Below are 11,598 nucleotides of genomic sequence, written 5' to 3'. Positions count from 1 at the left end.
AATTATTATTTTCATTAATATGTCGCAGTCATGCAACAAATTCTGTGATTACACATATTTGTACATTTATATTAATAAAAAATAAATATGTAGAGCTAATGATTGCATTCGAAGACAATTATTTATTATTATACTTGCTTCTTATTACTCCCACACCACATTTGAAATGGATCGCGAGCTCTCTAATAAATTGTTCCATTATATCTCTATATCTGTATGAAAGTTAGCCCCGTTTGATTAATAATAAATCTGGCATTAATCTAACGAAATCTGGTGGTATGTTTGTTGATGAGTTGTAACTTTTTGGGGGACTGTATTCGAATTTTCATTTCTGAGTTTAATGGTTTCTATTGCACTTGTGTGGAAGTCTTCCATACAAGTGATGTCTCACATCTGCTTTGTTGCTATCCTAGGGGCCGTCGATTAATCATGCTAGGGACTGACTTTTTTTTCTTCGCAGTCTTTGTGGAATAGACACATTTCAGTTTTTTATAAGAGTTAGTTATTACTATTATATAGTCTAGCTAGTTTATAATATTTGAAGTATATAATACTCCAAATAAATACTTTTCAGTTAGTAATTAAACTAAAGATTATAAAAGTCGTGTCTTTTGTTAAATATAACAGCTGGGTATTTTGTATAAGTTCCATTTTTCAGTATATATTTGCAGAGTATGGTCTTAGGTCCTGAAAAAATCTGATCCATTTAGAGCAGTAGTCCTCAACCTTTTTTTGACCAAGGACCCCTATGATATTTTTGTTTTTTAGTAGGAATCACAAAGTGTAAGAATAAGAAACTGTGTGATTATTTTAATATGCTATAAATATGCTTTATGTCTGCTATAATGTGTAATGAATTGTATAAGTGTATAGATACATTATATATATAGGCTATACAATTACTTGGAAATTTTTTGGGTTTATTTTCTAAGAAGTGAGGTCTCAGCGGATAAACTACAAGCTATGTATCCATACTTGGTGTATTTGTTTCACGGGCCATTTCAAACCACCGGTTGGGAACCACTGTTTTAGAGTTATTGATCCTTTATAGGACTGATCAAATATTGCTATTATGTTGTAGCAAGGTAGTCTATTGTATTCGTCTAATTACTCTAGTTTTATGTTAAGATCTTATTGTTGCAAGGGATGAATTCATGGTGACTGTATTGATGTAACGAAGAAAGAATTAAGGATAATATAACATTTCTTTGGTTTATCCAGTTCCTTCGATTCTTATTCCTCAAACTCTGCCAAATTTAGAAATAATGTTGTTGTTGTAACCCATGGTTATCTATTAAGCAGATAACATAAACAGAATTACAAAGATGTAAACATGGATTATGATGTAGGTGAGTGATGGTAGGGTGAGACGAAAGGGGATTGTTTAGGAGTAAGAATGGGTTGGAGATGGGTGAATGAATGGATTCGAAATGGATGAACGAATAGATTCGAGATGTGTGAACGAATGAATTCGAGATGGGTGAACGAATGGATTCGAGATGAGTGACAAAGAGTTCAAAGGAGTTTAGATAGACGCAATCTTCTCAATTTAATGTAATCTTCCGTTTTTTGTTTTCAAACTAGTGTCGTGAAGTACAGAATGTATAATTATATATGTAATTCCCAACAATTTTGCTTACGTTTGCCAAATATTTTGTAGGTGACAACAATTTTTGCTAAGCAAATATAAATACAAGACAGTGGCATGCAAAAGTGAACGCAACAAGAAGCAATTAAGTTACCCACTAAAAAAAATAAATAATAAACATACATACAAACACAAGCGAAAATATCTACATATAAAAACATAAATATGTTAATGTGTTTTGCTTGTATATTTTGACAATATAATTTAAATTTAAGCAAAAATTTCTAAACAAACAAATATAATTCTGTTATTCACAGTTTCAGATTTTTGTACGCATAGAAACTTAAACTAAAGCAGGATAAACAATATAAAATAGATCAACAATGGATCCTGAAGCATTTCTTGATATGGCCAATCAGGTCATAAAACTGAAGATGTTTCCATATTTCGACATAGCAAACAGTTTGCTAGCCGCGTTAGGAGTACGCGAGGATTTAGGACCAAATGCGCAATCTTTTTCCCGGAAACATCCTTTGGCTTGTTGGTTGTCGACTATGTTGGTTGTATTCTCAAGTAGTATGGCTGCTAATGCTTTGCTAGGTGAACCTATTTTGGCTCCATTAAAAAATACTCCACAGCTTTTGGTCGGTACTGTTGTTTGGTAAATATATAAAAATAATCTTTAAGTAATATTTAAATAATAATAATTTTTAATAAATTCTTATACTCAGGTATCTGGTTTTTTATACTCCATTCGATATTGGTTACAAAATTGGAAAATTCTTGCCTATAAAACTTGTTGCTAGTGCCATGAAGGAAATTTACCGCGCTAAGAAAGTCTATGATGGTGTATCTCATGCGGCTAAACTTTATCCGAACGCTTGGATAATTATGATAATAATTGGTACACTTAAAGGAAATGGCGCAGGCTTTACCAAATTGTTAGAGAGACTCATACGTGGCGCGTGGACACCAACAGCTATGGAATTTATGCAGCCTTCATTGTAAGTTAACTCTCTCATATTATAATAAAATTATTAATATTTATGTATATTTTTAGCTATACCAAAGCTTCGCTAGTTGCTTCAATAATTTTTGTCTTGGATAAGAAGACCGATTGGATTTCAGCACCACATGCTCTTGTCTATTTTGGCATTGTAATCTTCTTGGTTTACTTTAAGTTGTCATCTATACTGCTGGGCATACATGATCCTTTCTTGCCATTCGAGAATCTATGTTGTGCCATATTTTTCGGTGGTATATGGGATAGCCTTGCTAAAATTTTGGGCCGTGGACAAGCGAAGGAGGGAGATACAAAAGATGTTAAAAAGAATAACTAAACTATAACAATTGTTGTAGATATATGCGAAAATAACCGAAGGATCGAAAACGATATTAAACGATGTAAAGTATGAAAAAACGAAACGCAACACAGAGACTTTGATAAATTAATTTAATTTTGGAATATATAATTTTGTTAAATTTTTTATTTATTAAATAATATTATAAATATTATAAACTTTCTAGTCAAGTTAAAAGTTTGATAAGACAAAGTCCCTCTTGTTACTGGACAACTAGTGGGTGTGTTTGTCCATTAATAATAGTGACTTTTACCAATTTTAGGTTATTAATCCTTTTGATTTATTTATTATTTTAATGTAAAACGTACTGATATAAAGAGTAACATGTTAGTTATTTTAATACAAATGATGAACGAGTGGATTTAAACATTATACAATGTAAAATTTTTACAAAATATGACCATGCACTTTTTTCATGTATGAAGGTGTTAAATTCCCCATTTGCATGTAATATTATATTATGTAATATTAAAATTTTATAAATAAAATTGAAACCTTTGAGATACCATGATCAAATTTTTATTTATTTATACATAAATATTAGAATTGCTTTAAATAAAAGTTAAACCAATATTAAGAAATATTATGATTAAACGAAATTTAAAATGTCTGAAAAAAATTAGTCGCAAAATCTGTATAATAAAATTTTTTAACCAAAGACAAATGTGTCTCTCTGAAAAAGTAATTGAGAATATCCACAAACCAGTATAAACAGATCTTAAAAGCACTGATATTCTTAAATCAGATCTTTAACATTTTTAAATCAAAACAAAATTTTTAAATTTTAAAATAGCGATTATTTAAACTGACAGTTAGAAGACCAATAACCCAGTATAGTCTGATCTTATAATCTCAGATAATGTTAAGTCAGATTTTTGTTATTTTTAAATGATAACTAAATTTTCAAGCTTTAAAATATAGATTAGTTATTTTAATGTCTTATAAGATCTGTTTCCTACGAAAAGATCTGTCATGCTGCTCTATAATCGTTAAGGCAATTGAAGTCCTCGTGCCACCTGGAGAAGAACAATCCGGCATAAAACTAATAAATCATTTATCGAATTAAGATATTTAGCATTAAATAGAAATACCTGGCGATTCTGTATAAATAGTCTGTGTTCCTGATGGAATACGGTTTTATAATAATATATAAGATAATCTGAAATCAAATTTTTGATATTTTTAAATTAAAACTAAATTTTCATACTTTGAAATAAAGATTATTTGTATTTGGTAGTTATTATTGATAAAATCTTTATGTAGCTTTATACTACAACATCGTACTACTTTAAATTTAAAAACTTTGTGAAATAATCGGGTTTATTATTTTTTTTTTTGTTAGGCGAGGACCTAAAAGTCCAGTTCTTTATTGTTAGTTAACTTTAAAATTAATTTTAATGTTAACTCACAAATAAATAAATATATAAAAACTATAAGTATATATAGTTTACGTATATATATATGTTTGCTTATATATTAAAGTTTTGGAGATATACTCATATAACAATATATGTTTGCAAATATTGGTATCGAACTTAATTGTTTTTTTATTTTTTTGCTTCGGGTTGTTTTTTTTTATATTTATATTATTTAAAATTATGTAAAAGATATGTAAAGAAAAACATTAATTTTATTTTTAATTTCAAGAAAAATAATTATTTTTTTATAATAAATAGTTCGGTTCACTTCATAGATTATCTCAAGTTTTAATGAATTTTTTTTATTAATTTAACGTAATTCAAAAGATTACCAAAATTAATTCTGTTATTAAAAATTAAAACATTTCACTTAATTTTTACATAATTAAAATTTATTAATTTAATTTAATTTATACAGAAGAAATTTATCTGAAACTTATCGATAAAATTTTTTATGCAAATATGAAAAATATGCCAACCCTGTCGTTTTCATATTTTGACAGTTGATTTGGTATTATTTTTCGCTGGTAGGCATAAAAAAATATTTTGTTTACCGCTTAAAATTTGTGAAAAAATACTTAATATAATAAAAAAAGTAATAGGGCAAAATGGAGCATGAATTTGAGGATGGTTGGCAAGGGAGACCAAGAGCTGCTGGCGAAGAAGAGGTAATTATATAGAATTTTTTGCGACTGCATCAAATTATTTGTTTTTGTTTTCGTTTAGGAGCCCCAAGACTTACAAGAAACCATTCAAGAATGTTTAGAAAAGTTTTTAACACCAGATTACATTATGGAACCTGGTATATTTTCACAATTGAAACGTTATTTTCAATCAGGTGGTTCACCAGAAGAGGTTATTGCTATGTTATCCGAGAACTACAAAGCAGTAGCACAAATGGCAAATTTGCTAGCCGAATGGTTAATTATTGCCGGTGTGAAAGTAACAGATGTGCAAGCAATGGTTGAAAATCATTTAAAAGATATGGTGTTGAAAACTTTCGACCCTAAAAAAGCTGATACTATATTTACGGAAGAAGGTGAAACTCCAGATTGGTTAACCGAAATGATTGATCATCCCACTTGGCGTTCGCTTATATATCGTTTAGCTGAAGAATATCCCGATTGTTTGATGTTAAATTTTACAATTAAAATTATTTCTGATGCTGGTTTTCAAAGTGAAATTACTTCCATTTCTACAGCAGCACAACAAATTGAAGTTTTTTCACGAGTTTTGAAAACTTCAATAACAAAATTTTTAAACAATCCAGAAGACGTACAGGGCGCTATACAGGAGTGTGCGCGTATGGTTTGTCACGGTCAACATACTTATGTCTATTCACAGGTATTAATGCAAGTATTAAGTCAAGAACCTAAAGGTGGTTTCAATATGAAGCGATTATCACAAGAAATTACAAAATATGCATTACAAAAGTAAGTTCATTTTTATAATCTTTTAATGATTTATTTGATTGTAAGGTGGTTTTCTTCTTAGTAATCAAAATGTTACACCTATTACAATGGCACTGAATGGTTCAGCAGGTTATCCACAAGCTTGTCAGGCTTTATCTTCAATGTTGGCGCGTAACACTTTAAATCCAGCTGATATAACTGTGCTCTATCGCAATTATTCCACGGCTGACCCACCGCCAATTGATCTCATTAGAAATCCACAATTTCTAGAATTATTAGTCGATTCACTCTTTAAAGCTGGAGTTAAAATCAATCCTGAACACAAATCGAAATATATTTATTTACTTGCTTATGCTGCGGCAGTCATTGACACACCATCGAAAAAGCGTCCACCCGTAGAACGTGTATTAAATCAAGATGAATTAAATAGTACCATACAAGCCATTGAAAAAGTACATGGCATATGTAATGTAAATAAAGGATCCACAGAACTTATTGCTGAATTGCAAACGCTTTATAATTGTATAAAGTAAGCTTAATTACAATTCAAAATGTAATATAATAATTAACTGTATAAATTTACAGATATCCAGTTGTTGGTATAGGTGTAATACGTTGGATTGAAAATACTGTCACAGAGCCATCGTATTTTAAACTCTCCACTGACAGTTGTCCTACGCATTTAGCTATACTTGATGAAGTCGCTGCTGTTCACGTGACATTACATCAACAAATTCTACGCTTGCTTATACGTCTTTTCGAATCAAAACAAGATGAATTAGAGATATTAGTGCATTTAGAAATGAAAAAAATGTTGCTCGATCGAATGGTTAATTTACTAACACGTGGCTGTGTCGTTCCTGTCGTTAAGTATGTGAAGCAGTGCGTGTTGAAGGGTGACACCGATATTTCTTTGATAAGATATTTTGTGACTGAAGTATTGGAGACTATAACACATCCATATTCACCTGAATTTGTGCAACTATTTTTACCTATGGTTGAGAATGAGGAAATAACTGGTACTATGCGTGGTGAAGGAGATAACGATCCAGTATCAGAATTCATCGGTGAGTTAAGTTATAAAGTTTTTGAATATGAAATATTAATAAGAATTGCTTTTATTTACAGTACATTGCAAAGCCCACTATACAACTGTATAATTATTAGGTGCAAACAAATTAATAATATAAGCAAAATTCTTTCCAAGAATATTATATTTCAGTCATTGGAATTTGCTACTATATTTAAGAAGTCATAAAATGGTGTGATTCATGTTTTTGCGACATATTTATTTGAATATTTCTGAAAATTTTATAGCTTTTCGCATTGATACCTACGATTTAACACAGGTAAAACAACCTATTCAACATCTATTTTATTGGAGAAAAAAAAATATATATATGTATATTTACATATATGTACATTTATATCTATTTAAATTTATCTATGAATTATTCCATAGAATACTGATAAACTAAATTACCACCTATAATCTAATAAAAATAATTTGTTTCTTAAACACGCATATTGTATGTATGAACTATGCAAATAATATAAAAATGTTTAAAATTATTTGATAAATTATAATAAAGTCTTTTTTATTACAATTAAAATTAGACTTCAGACAAAAGAATATTTTCAATAAATTTATGAAATATAGTAATTATGACTATTCTGTTATATTACTATTTGTTGACATGAAATGCAATTTTTTATATTTTAAAATTATATACTGCAATAAAGATAAAGATAACAATTTCTTTTATAATTGAAGACTCATAATTATATACACATAATTTTTGGATAACTATATACCTATAAAACTGTAGATATGATTCTTTTAATAAGTTGTGAAATACTTTTAGTTCGATTTACGATAAAATAAATTTGGAAAATAGGGTACACAAAATTTTGCGAATAATGCATTTAGTTATAATTACAACTTTATAACTATATTATTAATATATGATATAATTATATATTATTTATAATAAATAATCACAATCATCAGATTGTGGTTGTTATTGTAGTCCGCTGGGACCTAAAAAGAGACTATAACCATTAGTTTAAAATATATTAGTGATGTTGCATTCGCTAAGCTAAAATCTCTCGGTATTTTATTTAATGAATACCATTGTTTAATATACCAAAATTTAAAACTGTATAGATAATTTTTATGTGGTAATGCCCGCTATTAGTACAAAAACTATAAGAATATATTTTATAATAAGCAGAAAAACTTTAAAATAATTACTTTGAACAATATTCCCTTTCTTTCTTAGTATTAAAGGACTCAGTAAACCATAATAAATGATTTACATTTTTCTTAATCAAATCCATTATATTATAGTACAATTCCCTGCTACAACATCAATCCATGTCAGCTTGTCGACTTTTCAATTACAAGACCCTGAATATGTGAAGATCCTTTACAGAAAAGCTAGTAGCCATTTATAGAACGGGAAACGGTAAGCAGTTAATTTTTTTTAAAGGAACTGTATATATTCAAATATTATATGTTTCTTATAAGAAAAGGAAGGTAGTGCTTCAAACCTCGTTTATCACTCTACGTAATGTAGAAAGTCTAGAATGTCTAGAAAGGACTAACTTTCTAGAGTAGCTTATTTCTAGTTTTCACTTTATTTATTTTTCTAGTTTTAGTTTCTAGAACATTTAAGGTTTTATGGAAGGTGTAAAATGATTTTCTACAGATTGTTAGAGATTTATTTTTTTATGATCAACCGATATTTAGTATAGTCTTTTTGTAGGTTAATTGTTTTAATTTTCTTTATTAGAATAAGATTTCTCAATATATTATTTAGCATGCAAAATGATTCCAAAATATATTCTATTATATTATAAATGTTACAGATTTATTTTTTTATGATCAACCGATATTTAATATAGTGTATTTATAGGCTAATTGTTCAATTTTTTATTATTGGAATAAGATTTCTAAATATATTATTTAGCATTCTAAAATATATTATATAATAAATGTTACAGATATATTTTTTTATGACCAAACGATATTTAGCATAATGTTTTATTGTTCAATTTTATATTGGAAAAAAAATTTTTTTTTTTATTATATATTTTTTTAAATTTATTTTGTTTTTCATTTTTATCTTATTATTATTTTATTTTTTTCTTATTTTCTATTATTTATTTTAAATAGGTTAATTGTTCAATTTTTTATTATTGGTATAATATTTTTTCTTTTATTTTTGTTTTTTCTATTTTTATATTTTTTATAATTTTTTTTAATTTATTTTGTTTTTATTTTTATCTTATTTCAATTTTATTTTATTTCTTATTTTCTTCTTTTTTTCTTTTACTTAACAATTTAAAATTAAGAAAAAACAACGATTCCTTTTACAATAATTTTTATTTCATCGATATTTCCTGATGATGACTTTGTACTAAAGTCGAAATATCGATGATAAAAAAATTATTGTAAAATAAATCCTCGTTTTTTTTTCTAAATTTTTATTTTTAACAATAATAAAAAATTGAATAATTAGATTGTAAAAATACTATACATATTAAATGCTACAGATATAATATTTGTAATCGACATTTATTTAATATTTATATTTTACAAAATTTATTAAAGACGCCACTTTCCACAAGTAAATTCTTATATAGTTTACGATTTATTTCTAAATAAATTTTTATTTATATCTCGTTACATTTTTTTTAATTCATCAAATTTTTATATTTACCACTGCCGAAAATATTAACACTTTTGGTGTTTTTATATATATATATATTCATATATATATATATTTATATTATTTTGAAGAGCGCAAATTTCAAACGTTAAATATTATTTGCTCGTCTCTCATGAAAGATTGTATGTTTACTTTAGCTGTACCTGGTTGCCTGTCGCCCGTTATTATTGATAAGATTTTCTTATCAAAAGTTTGCGTAGTGCTCATATAAAGAGTCTCAGTAATATGGAAAACCGAAATGGAATAAGGGTGGAGGCGGGGTAGTACGAATGCTTTATACAGTTTATTGTCTTGTGCCCACTGGTATATAGATAAAGATAGATATCAGTTCATGTGCACCTTACCACATTCATCTATTGAATGAAGGTGTCATACGAGTACTGTTTTTACTTTCACAAATTTAGTAAATTTAGTAACTGGGTTCTGGGCTTTTTTGCATGTAGAGCACTTTGCAAAAATGTGCTACGCTATTTGTATTGGTGATAATTTTGAAATATTTTTTCAAATGCGATTGGAGCAGAAAATTCGAATGAAACATTTTAGTATTTTTTTAAAGTTTGACATTATCGACAGTTTATCGATGGATCGGTTTTAGGCAAGAGCGCTTAATAAATTCGAAGGAGGTACAACGATAACTAACAAAATTAAAAAATTTAATTAAATTAAGTACAACGATAATCTAACAAAATTTTAAAATTTAATTAAAAAAATATATCTGTGATTTATTATGTTATTTTTAATTAAATAAATTAAAAATAATTAAATAAAAATTTATATCTTATTTAGTTTTGTGATATGTTTCCTTACGCTTGTGTTTTAATTTAAATCTAAAAAAAGAATTATCAAATTATAAATTTATTTAAATGAATTAAATTGGTATTTTAGTAATATAAACAAAAATCTTCAAAGTTCAAGTGTTTTTTAATTTGATAAACTTTAAGTTATAAATCAAAATGGTAAGCAGCATTTTTATGTGTTCAACGTAGCGTATAAGTATTTTTTCTTCATATCAAATAAAATATTTGTTCAAATATTTCAGCTTTAATTACCATTACTTAACAAAACATTTACATTTGTTTATACACATAAATTAGGGTTTTTAACTTAATTATAATCTAATTAAAGTACAAAAATTTTTAGAACTCTCGGTTAAATTACATTAATTTTACATACATTAATTTTTATATACATTAATTTTTATATACATTCATTTTTATATACATTAATTTTTATGTTCGAAATTTCAATATTTTTGTCTAAATTTCTTAAAATATGAGTCACACCTATATTATCTTATAGACATATTAAAATATATATGTTATTATCAAAAAGGATTTATTTATTTACTTATGACTAACTTGTGGATGATTGATATGTTGAAATTAATAAATATTTGAAACAACGATAATAAACTGATATATACATATATATTATATTCATTGCGAAAAATATTGCATTTTCATATTTATTTATTTCTTCTTTTCATATTCGTATATTTTTATTTATTATTATTCATACATTTAATTAAAATTAATATATGAACATTTTTTAACAATATATTTACAAACGAAATGGTTTTCTTAATAAATATTATTTTTGACTAGTTTGTTATATTATTTAGTTATTATAAATTTTTAAATGATAAAATAAAAACATTTTTATTTTTATTTATATTTAAAAAAATTTAAATTTTAAAAATAAAAAAAAAGTTATTTTTAATAATATCCCAAAAATAAACACAGAGTAGTTTAAAAAAATATTAACCAAATTATTTTTGTTTTTATTAAATATAATACTCTTTTATATAATTAATTCAATTAAAATTGTACTTATGGAGTGCCACCATTCAAACCAACAAAGCCATCCAACTACATTATAAAAAATAGTTTTCCCCTTCTCTTTTAGTAGTAAATACAATTTATATTTATTGTATATTTATTTAAACCCGTGCAAATTCATTTAAAAGGGTTATGTTTCATTTAATTATATGGTATAGAGAAGAAAACTTTTCCAAGTAATAAATATTTTGGATAACTGAACGGTCGTGTCACTACTATAACAATTAGATAATGTTAGGTCATTAAA

General features: G+C 26.3%; 2 protein-coding genes across 2 annotated transcripts; both read left to right on the top strand.

Moving 5' to 3' along the window:
* The first annotated feature begins 1,906 nt into the window (after positions 1–1,906).
* LOC119670538 (trimeric intracellular cation channel type 1B.1-like) lies at positions 1,907–3,460 on the top strand. The gene is made up of 3 exons (XM_038080836.1): positions 1,907–2,249; positions 2,320–2,592; positions 2,649–3,460. The coding sequence occupies exons 1-3, from the start codon at positions 1,972–1,974 to the stop codon at positions 2,926–2,928; spliced, it is 831 nt and encodes a 276-aa protein (XP_037936764.1). The 5' UTR covers positions 1,907–1,971; the 3' UTR covers positions 2,929–3,460.
* A 1,479-nt stretch (positions 3,461–4,939) lies between these two features.
* LOC119670537 (negative elongation factor D) lies at positions 4,940–7,292 on the top strand. Its single transcript, XM_038080835.1, has 5 exons — positions 4,940–5,035; positions 5,094–5,800; positions 5,862–6,308; positions 6,365–6,846; positions 6,908–7,292. The coding sequence occupies exons 1-5, from the start codon at positions 4,976–4,978 to the stop codon at positions 6,937–6,939; spliced, it is 1,728 nt and encodes a 575-aa protein (XP_037936763.1). The 5' UTR covers positions 4,940–4,975; the 3' UTR covers positions 6,940–7,292.
* Positions 7,293–11,598: the final 4,306 nt, after the last annotated feature.

This window comes from Teleopsis dalmanni, chromosome 1 (genome assembly GCF_002237135.1).
Source record: "Teleopsis dalmanni isolate 2A chromosome 1, ASM223713v2, whole genome shotgun sequence".
Classification (NCBI taxonomy): domain Eukaryota; kingdom Metazoa; phylum Arthropoda; class Insecta; order Diptera; family Diopsidae; genus Teleopsis; species Teleopsis dalmanni.
This window is presented reverse-complemented; position numbering and strand designations above follow the sequence as displayed.

Excerpts from the sequence above, each read along its gene's own strand:
- LOC119670537 (XM_038080835.1), top strand. The coding sequence starts at position 4,976 with ATGGAGCATGAATTTGAGGATGGTTGGCAAGGGAGACCAAGAGCTGCT. Across the intron at positions 5,036-5,093 it reads GAGCTGCTGGCGAAGAAGAG|GAGCCCCAAGACTTACAAGA; the intron begins GTAATTATATAG and ends GTTTTCGTTTAG. Across the intron at positions 6,309-6,364 it reads ACGCTTTATAATTGTATAAA|ATATCCAGTTGTTGGTATAG; the intron begins GTAAGCTTAATT and ends ATAAATTTACAG.
- LOC119670538 (XM_038080836.1), top strand. The coding sequence starts at position 1,972 with ATGGATCCTGAAGCATTTCTTGATATGGCCAATCAGGTCATAAAACTG. Across the intron at positions 2,250-2,319 it reads TTGGTCGGTACTGTTGTTTG|GTATCTGGTTTTTTATACTC; the intron begins GTAAATATATAA and ends TCTTATACTCAG. Across the intron at positions 2,593-2,648 it reads GAATTTATGCAGCCTTCATT|CTATACCAAAGCTTCGCTAG; the intron begins GTAAGTTAACTC and ends GTATATTTTTAG.